The following is an 11,877-nucleotide window of genomic DNA, read 5'->3' on the forward strand; positions in this document are numbered from 1 at the left end:
CATTCAGGACATAGGCATGGGCAAGGACTTCATGTCTAAAACACCAAAAGCAATGGCAACAAAAGCCAAAATTGACAAATGGGATCTAATTAAACTAAAGAGCTTCTGCACAGCAAAAGAAACTACCATTAGAGTGAACAGGCAACCTACAGAATGGGAGAAAATTTTTCCAATCTACTCATCTGACAAAGGGCTTATATCCAGAATCTACAATGAACTCAAACAAATGTACAAGAAAAAAACAAACAACCCCATCAAAAAGTGGGCAAAGGATATGAACAGACACTTCTCAAAAGAAGACATTTCTGCAGCCAAAAGACACATGAAAAAATGCTCACCATCACTGGCCATCAGAGAAATGCAAATCAAAGCCACAATGAGATACCATCTCATACCAGTTAGAATGGCGATCATTAAAAAGTCAGGAAACAACAGGTGCTGGAGAGGATGTGGAGAAATAGGAACACTTTTACACTGTTGGTGGGACTGTAAACTAGTTCAACCATTGTGGAAGTCAGTGTGGCGATTCCTCAGGGATCTAGAACTAGAAATACCATTTGACCCAGCCATCCCATTACTGGGTATATACCCAAAGGATTATAAAACATGCTGCTATAAAGACACATGCACACGTATGTTTATTGCAGCACTATTCACAATAGCAAAGACTTGGAACCAACCCAAATGTCCAACAATGATAGACTGGATTAAGAAAATGTGGCACATATACACCATGGAATATTATGCAGCCATAAAAAAGGATGAGTTCATGTCCTTTGTGGGGACATGGATGAAGCTGGAAACCATCATTCTCAGCAAACTATCGCAAGGACAAAAAACCAAACACTGCATGTTCTCACTCATAGGTGGGAATTGAACAATGAGAACACATGGACACAGGAAGGGGAGCATCACACACCGGGGCCTGTTGTGGGGTGGGGGGAGGGGGGAGGGATAACATTAGGAGATATACCTAATGTTAAATGAAGAGTTAATGGGTGCAGCACACCAACATGGCACATGTATACATATGTAACAAACCTACACGTTGTGCACATGTACCCTAAAACTTAAAGTATAATAAAAAAATAAAAATAAAAAAATGTTAGGTGATATTCACTGTAACTCTACCAGATTTTTGTTTTTTTGAGACGGAGTCTTGCTCTGTTTCCCAGGCTGGAGTGCAGTGGCTCGATCTGAGCTCACTGCAACCTCCGCCTCCCAGGTGCAATTCGTGCCTCAGCCTTCTGAGTAGCTGGGATTACAGGCGCCTGCCTCCACGCCCGGCTAATTTTTGTATTTCTAGTAGAGATGGGGTTTCGCCATGTTGGCCAGGCTGGTCTCAAACGCCTGACCACAGGCGATAGGCCTGCCTCGCCTTTCAAAGTGCTGGGATTACAGGCATGAGCCACCGTGCCTGGCCAAACTCTACAGGTTTGATCATTTGAGGGATCAAGGACTGCAATCAATCCAGTAAGATCACAAGTAAAACACATTATAAAAAATGGCCAATTCACCAATTCCCAAATCACGTTTGTTCATTATACTCTAAAGGAACTGCTGATACCACCCTTCTACTCACGCTGGCTCGCCGGTGCCGCACCGCAGCCCTCAGCTCATCTCGCAGACGCCTGAGTTTATGAATCTTGGTTCCAAGAGCACCTTCCTGGGCCTGCACGCTCTGCTGCTCTTCAGACTGTTTATGGGATCTGCTCACTTGGGTCTCTAGCCTTTCCAAGTGAGCTAAAACACCTAAGGAGAGTAAAAGGAGAATTTTACAAGAAGCTGAGGATTTCTCACTGTGGCAACAGGAAGCATCTCAGGGAAGAACAGGTGACTCTTCTTTTTTTTTTACCAGAACTTTGTGGCCAGCTAAATTGTTAGATATCTATCAATTTATAAAACCAGGGGAGCTAATAATTGAAATCAAAGATCATCAACCTCCTAGGTTGGAGAGTGACGTAAAACAGGATCCTCCTCAAAGACAGCCCGAGAGAGGATATGAACTATCACACGCTGATTAGGCAGCAGTGTCTTATCTAGGTCTGCAGTTTATCGCAAATCCACATCTCTAGTGTGTAAAGGATGATTCTCTAGCTTTACCACAGGCCGGAGAGAAGCCCTCTCACAGCCGAGGGCAGTGGCTCACACTTGTAATCTTAGCACTCTGGGGGGCCAAGGCGGGTGGATCACCTGAGGTCAGGAGTTCGAGACCAGCCTGGCCAAGATGGCAAAACCCCATCTCTACTAAAAATACAAAAAATTAGCCGGGCATGGTGGCGCATGCCTGTAATCCCAGCTACTCAGGAGGCTGAGGCAGGAGAATTGTTTGAATCCAGGAGGCGGAGGTTGCAGTGAGCCAAGATCGTGCCATTGCACTCCAGCCTGGGGGACAGAGCAAGACTGTCTCAAAAAAAAAAAAAAAAAAAAGGAAGCCCCAGACTTTATTTAATCGAGCTTCTTAAGTACACCCAGCATCTATTTTGTAGGGTTCATATGGATAAACATATATGAAAACCTTAATCTTCTCTCCTTGCCTTGGGACGGAATCCAAAAACTTATCTCATTCACCTATCCAATTAAGACTAGAAACCTCTTATGGTTTTTATGGCTAATAAAACCATTAAAAAAAAGTATGTGAGATCAGGCCGGTTACGGTGGCTCATGCCTGTAATCCCAGCACTTTGGGAGGCCGAGGCGGGTAGATCACGAGGTCAGGACATCAAGACCATCCTGGCTAACACAGTGAAACCCCGTCTCTACCAAAAACACAAAAAATTAGCCGGGTGTGGTGGCGGGCACCTGTAGTCCCAGCTACTCAGGAGGCTGAGGCAGAAGAATGGCGTGAACCTGGGAGGCGGAGCTTGCAGTGAGCCGAGATCGTGCCACTGCACTCCAGCCTGGGCGACAGACTCCGTCTCAAAAAAAAAAAAAAAATTGTGTGAGATCAAATAGAAACAGACACGCACTATATGCAGAATTATCCTATTTTACTCATTGAGGCTTATCCCCTTGCTTTCTCAGAAACCCTAAATGATCAGTTACCCTTTTCTCTGCTGTGTTCATTTCCCTTCCACACACGCTCAAGTCTCAACTGTCTTCAAACACACACTCATATATACACACACACACACACACACACGCACACACACACACAATTTCATACACTCACAGGCCTATTCTTGCCCACAAATCCCCTTCAGCTACTATCTCCCTTTTCTCCCCTTTCCTTTCCAGGAAAACTACTTAAAAGAGTTGTCCATGCAAGTTGAGTATCTGAACGTTTTGGGACTAGAGGTGTTTCAGATTTCGGAATTGGGAGTATTTGCATTACACTTACTGGCTGAACATCCCATATCTGAAAATCCAAAACTGGAAATAAGCATTTCCTTTGACCATCATGTCAGTGCTCAAAAAGCTTCAGATTTTGGAGTATTTCAGATTTTGGATTTTCAGTGCTCAACCTGTACTCACTTTCTCCATTTTCTTGCCTGTGACTCATACCTCAACCCACTTGAAACTCACTTCTGTTCCCATTATTTTACAAAACCACTCTAAGATCAACAGTGATATCCATGTTGCTGAACCCAAAGGACATTTTTCAAGCTCCCTTATCTCACCTCCCAGCACTATATGCTCCTACTGATCACCACCTTCACGAAACCCTCTTTTCCTCTGAATCTTAGCATAGCAGCCTGTTGGTATGCCTTGTTCAACAGATGTTTATTAAGCATCTATTTTGTGCCAAGTACTATTTCAGGCACTGGGAACACAGTGATGAACAAGAGACAAACAACCTGTTTTTGTGACACTTACATTTTACCTCTCTGACCCCACTTTCTGCTTTGAAGGCTCCTACTCTCCTCCTTGACCATTAAATGCTGAAATTTTCCAGAGCTCAGTCCTAAGACCTCTTCTTTCCAGAAGAAATCTCATCAGTACCCACAGCCTTAATGGCCATACATGTCGATGCCACACAAATATGTATCTCTAGCTTATACCTCTCTCCTGCTTCTTGAGAAAGCAGAATATCCACCTGCCTTCTCAGTGTATCTACTTGGAAGACTTACAAGAACCTGACAATCAACATGTCCAAGACTGAATTCATCATCTCCCCTTCCAAACTCCTCCATGACTGGAACCATTATCCATCTATAGCTGTGTAAACCAGGTACTTTCTTCCTTACACCTTCTCCCTGACCCAGTCCCAGACCCTGACCCTGTTACCAGATCCTATTGAATATACATTCCTAGTATCTCTAAAATATTTCCATTTTCCCCATCTGCAATGCCACCATTGTAGTTCAAGCTACCACCATTTCTGGCCTATTACAAGTTTCCTAGGTGGCCCATACACTGAAGCCATATTTCAAAATCTAAACTGGATCATGTCATCCAGCTGGCTAAAGCCTTTCGATGACTTCACACTGCCTACGAGGCCTACTGGCCTCTGGATCTCTCTTACCCTCATCAGTATCATGCTGCTCCTTCTCTAGGCACTTCCACACAGGCCTCCTCTCAGGCTCTCAAACCCGCCCAGCTTCTTTACTGACCTGATCCCCCAACCCCCAACACACACACCAAAGGCTGTGGAAGACCACAGCCGCCCCTTATCCACCTTCACCTGCAGCTACTCTAGCTCGTTAGCACTCAATGCAAGCAGCATTTCCTCAGGGAAACCTTTGTAGCACCTTCAGAACAAGGTCAGGTGCCAGCTCATAAGCTCTCAAAGATCCTTCTGAGACAATACTATAGTTTTTTTGTTTTTGTTTTTTAAATAAAAGAGATGAGGTCTCACTATGTTTCCCAGGCTGGTCTCAAACTCCTGAGCTCAAGCGATCCTCCCACCTCGGCTTCCCAAAGTGCTAGGATTACAGGCGTGAGCCACCGCACCCGGCCACTATAGTTTTAATTGTATATTCATTAGTGTGATTATTTGATTTGCTTATCTTTCCCACTGAACCTTAAAGTTCCAAAATCAGGGACCGTGTGCATTTGTGTTCACCCGTGGATCCCTTAACCCTAGCACAAAGTGTTTACACATGGTAAACACTCCGGAAATGGTTTTTTTTTTCTGAGACGAAATCTCACTCTGTTGCCCAAGCTGGAGTGCAGTGGCGCGATCTCAGCTCACTGCAACCTCTACCTCCCAGGTTCAAGCAATTCTCCTGCTTCAGCCTCCCAATTAGCTGGGACTACAGGCATGCACCACCATGCCCGGCTAATTTTTGTATTTTTAGTAGAGATGGGGTTTCACTATGTTAGCCAGACTGGTCTTGAACTCCTGACCTTGTGATCCACCCACTTTGGCCTCCCAAAGTGCTGGGATTACAGGTGTGAGCCACCGCGCCCGGCCAACACTCCGGAAATATTTACCAAAACACGGACAACCAGGCATGACACTCTTGGAGATTACATTCACTTGGCTCATGTCCACAGAAAAACCCACATGACCGCAATAATAATCGTGAGAAACCAAAATTCTAATTAAATAAATTAGTCCTAATAATTAGCACGTGATTAACTGCTTTATTCACAAATCTCTATTTATCCAACAACTATGTATTGAGAATTTACTATGGACCAAGGACCGTGCTGGAAGTTATTCATACTATGGTGGCAAAATGAAGTCCTTGTCCTCACGGAGCTTACAAAAATTAATGTCCAACCAGGAGGTGATCTGAAAAGCACGCACACATAGAATAATTTAGGGTGGTAGAGGAGACGCCTCACCAAATTCTACTTTATGGAAATTCTATATTACTAAAACAGTAGATATCAATATTCCCAAAGTTTCTGAGATAAGTAGGTGTTCAAAACAGTATCATGCTGCTCCTTCTCTAGGCACTTCCACACAGCCCTCCTCTCAGGCTCTCAAACCTGCCCAGCTTCTTTACCGACCTGATTCCCTCTACACCAAGGGGGTAGCGTTGTTGTTTAGCGTTGCTACTACAGAGAAGAGGGAGTGTATCTGCTGGGCCTGCTTTACCTTGGAAGTTATGATCGCATCTCATCCTAGCCAGTCAGCTTTGTCCCAAAAAAGGTCAAAATCCCTGCCTATTTGAATAAATCATCTGGTTGCAACTAAAATTCCATGTCCTTCCTTCTCAAATGAGTGGGGAGAATTCAAATAAGCAAAAAACTGAAATCAAACAGGCAGAGGGATAAAACCAGTATGGGTAACAGCTAAGTGTTTAAATATTGTTTTGGGTAGAGAATAAGGAGACTGGTCTAAGTCTCTTGATAATCCAAAACTTCCACCTCATCGCTTACTTTAACAGAAACGAAATAAGGCCTGGACTAGAGAACAGGTTACTCCTGAGTGTAGCATGTTTCCACTACATAAAGTCACCAAACTTATTTTTAGTCTTAAAGTAACAATAAATCTTACCCCATATACTTTTATTATCTAAAGTCTCAGCTTAAGTCATCTTAAGCTGAATATAGTTACTTCTCTGATATCAATGATAATGATGACCCAGAGAAAAATAGGATAACCAAATTCACTGACGCGCTCAGAAATTCTTTTTAAAACTGTAATTTAAGTTAGGTTTTATGGCAAGCTTTCCCAAAGTACTAACGTAGAACCCTTTGGATTTAGGCATCAGGCTTGAGTAAGTATTTCAAAGTTCTAAAAAGTATTAGTAGCAAAGAACATAAAGTCACACAAAACCAGAACTGTCCACAAATATTACTAGGCACTAAAGAAGAAAGCAACTTACTCCTGGACAGAAATTCAAACGCAAATCTCAGTTTTCAAAGGATTGACTAAGGACTAAGTAAAAGTAATAGTTTCGTAATTCTAAGCAACTCTAACAAGCATTCTTTAAACACCTTCTACATTTTAAGACACAAAGTATGTAAAGAATTAAGCCTTTCATTGAATATTTCCTATATATTAGACATGTGCTAAATGCTTCACTTGAAAAGTCTGAGTTAAATACTTTTCCACCACAAAAGAAATACTTTTTCCACAACCACAACTACAGTGCTATTTTCACCTCCATTTTCCAGATGAAGAAACAGAGGCAGAGAATAAAGTGACTTGCCTAAGGTCACAATATTTATCATGGCAGAGCCAACACTCAAAACCAGTTCTAGCCAACACTAAAGTCACTGCCCTACACTGGCCCTCCCTCAGGAGTAATGCATACATGGCCCAAAAAATCCGGGGAGAGGAAAGGGACCTCCCTGGCTAGAACCGCAGTTCAGAATATAAACACTGAGCATATGATGGATGCAACTTATCCGTTTCAAAAGGGGTGGGAGCCTAGAAACGAAGCCACTTTTCCTCCTCGAATAATCTTGGCTGCCCGTCCCTTTGTCTTCAATGTTAGTTCCTTTCACCATTCTGCTCCCAAACAGGCCAGGTCCCACGTCAGTTCCAGGAGGAAAGGGCTCTCTCAGCCTGCGGGTCATCTTTGGGCAGCAGCAGGAAGGAGGCGGCGACCCTCTGAATACCTCCTTTGGACTCGCCATCTGGACGTAAAGGGTTCGCCTGCTCCATCTCAGATTCCCAAGGGCCTTCCCATGAAGTTGTCTAGGCAACCGGTGATAGGGACTCCAATGTCCTTGCTAATAAAAGAAAAATGGCAACAGTCACATCACATCTAGTCCCATTCAAACCCAGACGGCAGGGCACACACCACTCAGGCACAACCCCTGGGCCGCGGATGACACAAATGTCACGGCTAGGATCCCCTTTCCTGAGCCGCCCGCCCTCTCCCATCGTCCGAGCCAGCAGAGTCCATGCCCACCCCCGCGCCCATCCCGCGGCCCCGGCGCGCTCCCGAGGCCCACGGCTACTCTGGTCCAGCGGGCTTCCCGGCCACGGAAGGAGTTTTAAGAAGGCCGTTCAGCCCGCCACCCTGGCCACGGTCCGGTCCGACAATGGGTCTTTCCCCTACCTTCTCCCTTCTAGCTCACCCAGGCCAGAAGCGAGAATTCCCGCCATCCACGTCTTCAAAACCAAACCAACCGGTCCCGGCGTGCTTTGCGATCCTGCCGTACAAAAGCATGGCGGCGCTCAGGGCCCCGCCCTGATCCCAAGATGCACCGGGGAGTAGGTCCGGCCTTTCGGGTGGTCAGGAAGATGGCGGCCTCTGGGGCGGAGCCGCAGGTCCTGGTACAATACTTGGTGTTACGAAAGGATCTATCACAAGCTCCGTTCTCCTGGCCGGCGGGCGCACTGGTAGCGCAGGCTTGTCACGCGGCCACCGCGGCCTTGCACACTCACCGCGACCACCCGCACACAGCAGCTTACCTCCAAGAGCTGGGGCGCATGCGCAAAGTGGTCCTCGAGGTGAGGCACTCGGGCGGAGGGGGAGGTGCTGAGACATCGAGGGCGGAAGTGGGTGTGGTCTTCGGTCCGAAGGCCTGGCTGCGGGGAGTGGGTGCGGCGGGAGTTGGGGTGATCGTTAACATTTAGACTGGAGCTGTTTCCCTGGAGGTGCGCCCTTGGGAAGGGCCTGACTGTGTGAAGAGTGGACAGCAGTCCTCCGCCCCCTGCTGGGCTCGCGGTAAAGTGGTGGCTCCTGTGTCCCCGCTGTTCCGCCTGTGCACTGGCCAACTTTTTAAAGCCATGCCCCAAAGTGCTGTCCTCCTGCAAAACCGAGCCCGAAGGGACAGTGCAAAGTGAAGTCAAACTGAGTATTTACCTGGGTAGGACGCCAAATTATTTGAAAATAAATACTAAAAACGTTAGTATAAATTGAACCTAGCTTCAGATAGACCAGGCACCAGGTGTGTAAATCGGTACACCTTTTAAAATAGCAGTCAGGTTCTGTTTGCAGATGACCAAACAAATCTCACCCTTACCCTTTGACTCTCTATCCTGCTGCTAGAGATGTAGCCTAAGAAAATAATCAGATGCACCCAAAGAGCTTTGCACAAGGATATTCATGGGAGCCCTTATGGTTTTGAAGCATATTTAGTGGTCTGGAAGAGTGCTCATAATGCGAAGCTAACTGAACTATATATACAGAATGATCCAGACTTTGAAAGGAAAAACTAAAGAAATACATCTACATATTAAGTAGTGCATGGTGAGATTTTGGTTATTTCCTAATGCTTAATCTGTATTTTTAAAATTTTCTACCTTAAGCACATATTTTATAATAAGGAAAAACGGCTTTAATAATAAACGGCTTTTTATAATAAGGAAAAACGGCTTTAAGCCAGAAATCAGGTGGAGGGGTGGAGTAATCCCTTCATGGGTAACTGGCAAAGACAGATTATCTTTCAAGAGAAAAATTGCTGCTGGATAGTGAAACATCAAGCGGTAACCTGTAGGAAAAATGCCTTGAGAATCTGTGTAGGCAGAACAGAAGCTGCTGGCTTTTCACTTAGATTTTCTTCCTAGTAAGAGGTCTCAAGAAATCAGGTTAGACTCCTCTTGTCGCAGGTGAAACTCTCTGAAGCCTACAGGGATTAAGTGACTCCCCTGAGTTTAAAAGAGGGTCTCATGATTCTTAGTTGTTAGTCATGACTCAAGAAAGGGACTTAGAAGTCGCTACTGATTACATTGAGGTGCTGCTGTAGTCAGAAGGGCCAATAAAATATAAGAAAATACCAGGATTAACTATATTTATTGAGTGCTTAGTGTGTGCCAGGCACAGGTCCAAGCCTGATTTCATTGATCCCCACTAGGAAGCATTATTCCTGTTTTATAAAGGGACGAAGAGGCCAGCGAAGTCACCTAATTTATCCACGATCACACAGTCAGCAAGAGTTTGGAGTCCAGTAGTCTGATTCCAGAGCCTCACTGTATCTCACTATGCTGTGCTGCTGCCCGAGGCTGAAGAAGCTGATGAGCCCTCCAGCAGAGCTCTGCCAGAAGGACTCAGCAGGTTAAGAGTCGCAATACTGGCATTCTCTAATTTATTAAAACAAGCCTCTGAGTAGCTTAGTGGCTTCTGCCTTCATAGGTAAGAGATAAACTTTATGCAAAATAACACAAAAATAATAATTTTCTGAGTTTCGTTTTAATACTTCCTGGAATGGGATTCAGCATGGGTGAATTGGCAGTAAGGATGACCCAGAAACAATTTCAGAAGGATGTTAGAGAATATTGTACTCTCCCTTTAATAAACAAGTGGGAGCCATCCCAGCAGAAGGAAAACCCCTCTAGGTTTCAGTGAGGTAGAGTGGGAGGGGTGGAGGGAAGTGGAAGTGGATGTGCTTTTAGAAATCCTTCCACTAGGGGCCGGGCATGGTGGCTCACACCTGTAATCCTAGCACTTTGGGAGGCTTAGGTGGGTGGATTGCTTGAGGTCAGGAGTTCCAGACCAGCCTGGGCAACATGGTGAAACCCCATCTCTACTAAAAATACAAAAATTAGCCAGGTGTGGTGGTGTGCGCCTGTAATCCCAGCTACTCGGGAGGCTGAGGCAGGAGAATTGCTTGAACTCGGGAGCCAGAGACTGCAGTGAGCTGATAATCGTGCCACTGCACTCTAGCCCGGGCGACAGAGCAAGACTCTGTCTCAAAAGAAAAAAAAAAAAAAAAACTTCCACTAGGCAGCTCTTAAAGTCAGAGGCACTTAAAATTATGGGCGCCAGCCATAGGAGAGCTGGAAAATGTGTAGAGCAGAATTACACATTACACATGTGTGTGTTGGGCATACAACATCTCACAAGGGAAGATACAAATCTCCATTTTCTAAACTGGAATATGAAGCCTCTCTCCCCTCCCCAGTGCACCACGGAATGACATCATTGCTCTGCAGCTCCCTCCTTGGTAAAGCTGTTACTCCACTTTCAGTCAAGAGGACTCCCGAAACCTTTTTTGGCCTTTTGACACTTCCTAAATGGGCTATTCAGTTTGTGTTCTGTGTTCTTCTCCTTTAGGCCCCAGATGAGACCACCCTAAAGGAGCTAGCCGAGACCCTGCAACAGAAGAACATTGACCACATGCTGTGGCTTGAGCAACCAGAGAATATCGCCACTTGTATTGCTCTCCGGCCCTACCCCAAGGAAGAAGTGGGCCAGTATTTGAAGAAGTTCCGATTGTTCAAATAACTGCTGCTTTGATGTGTTTGAATACCAGCTGGATCTGGAAACAGCAGGCCACCCATTCCAAAGCATCATGTGTTCCTTGCAGTGTCAGCTTGCTCCCGTCTTTCAGTTGTGACAATTTCTTGAGGGTTAAGCACATGTTCATATTAAAGTTGTCATTAATAACTACTTCCTCTTATTAGTAAGTTCAAGTGGGGAAGGTGGGAGAGCAGTATTGTCTGGGGATCATTGCTCAAATAGAAGATTTGGTTAGACTCTCCTATGGGGCTCAAGGAAACTCCCTTCCAGTCACTCGGGTTTGAAACTTTGCTTTTGAATTCCTTCTTATTCACATCCAGTTATCATATTTCATTGAATCTAAGATAACATCAACTTTAAGATGCGGTAGTATTTTATGTATTGTTAAAAAATATGCCGGCAAATTAAACACTTGTATTTCAATAACAAAGATGTTAAAATTTGGCCAGTGTGGTGGCTCACGTGTTAATTCCAGGGTTTTGGGAAGCCAAGGCAGGAGGATCACTTGAGCCCATGAGTTCAAGGTTACAGTCAGTTCTAATCATGCCACCGCACTCCAGCCTGGGCAACAGAGTGAGACACTGTCTCTATAAAGATTAATAACAAGTTAAAATTTGTGTGTGTCTATATATATGTACATACATACAGATTTATTAGATTCGATGAAATCTGTCAAGTACTACAGCTGTTTTCTTGTCATTTCAGTGCCGTTGCCCTGTGTCAGCCTCTCATTTTGCTCACTGGCGTGTCCCACGGTCTGTTCACCGCCAGTGTGACACTCCAATCCAGCAGCTGCTCTGCCACCACATAGGACGACTGAACACCTACCTGTGTAGTCTAGGCT

The 11,877-nt window shown here is 45.1% G+C and overlaps 2 protein-coding genes across 3 annotated transcripts in view; one reads left to right on the forward strand and one right to left on the reverse strand.

The window, feature by feature from the left end:
- CENPO (centromere protein O) overlaps positions 1 to 8,285 on the reverse strand; it is a 29,216-nt gene extending 20,931 nt beyond the window's left edge. The window contains exons 1-3 of one of the 2 annotated variants that reach the window (XM_003827030.7): positions 7,908 to 8,149; positions 7,462 to 7,575; positions 1,583 to 1,752 (exon numbers count right to left, since the gene is read on the reverse strand). In XM_003827030.7, the coding sequence (XP_003827078.3) occupies positions 1,583 to 1,752; positions 7,462 to 7,507 (216 nt within the window). In that variant the 5' untranslated portion in view covers positions 7,508 to 7,575; positions 7,908 to 8,149. Of the gene's footprint in view, positions 1 to 1,582; positions 1,753 to 7,461; positions 7,576 to 7,907 lie in introns of both variants that reach the window. The other variant, XM_003827029.7, reaches the window with a different exon arrangement.
- On the forward strand, positions 8,051 to 11,183 carry PTRHD1 (peptidyl-tRNA hydrolase domain containing 1). The gene is made up of 2 exons (XM_003827036.6): positions 8,051 to 8,302; positions 10,848 to 11,183. Exons 1-2 carry the CDS (start codon positions 8,051 to 8,053, stop codon positions 11,016 to 11,018), a joined length of 423 nt encoding a protein of 140 aa, XP_003827084.1. The 3' UTR covers positions 11,019 to 11,183.
- The last annotated feature ends 694 nt before the right edge of the window (positions 11,184 to 11,877 follow it).

The sequence above is a fragment of the Pan paniscus genome, chromosome 12 (assembly GCF_029289425.2).
Source record: "Pan paniscus chromosome 12, NHGRI_mPanPan1-v2.0_pri, whole genome shotgun sequence".
NCBI lineage: Eukaryota > Metazoa > Chordata > Mammalia > Primates > Hominidae > Pan > Pan paniscus.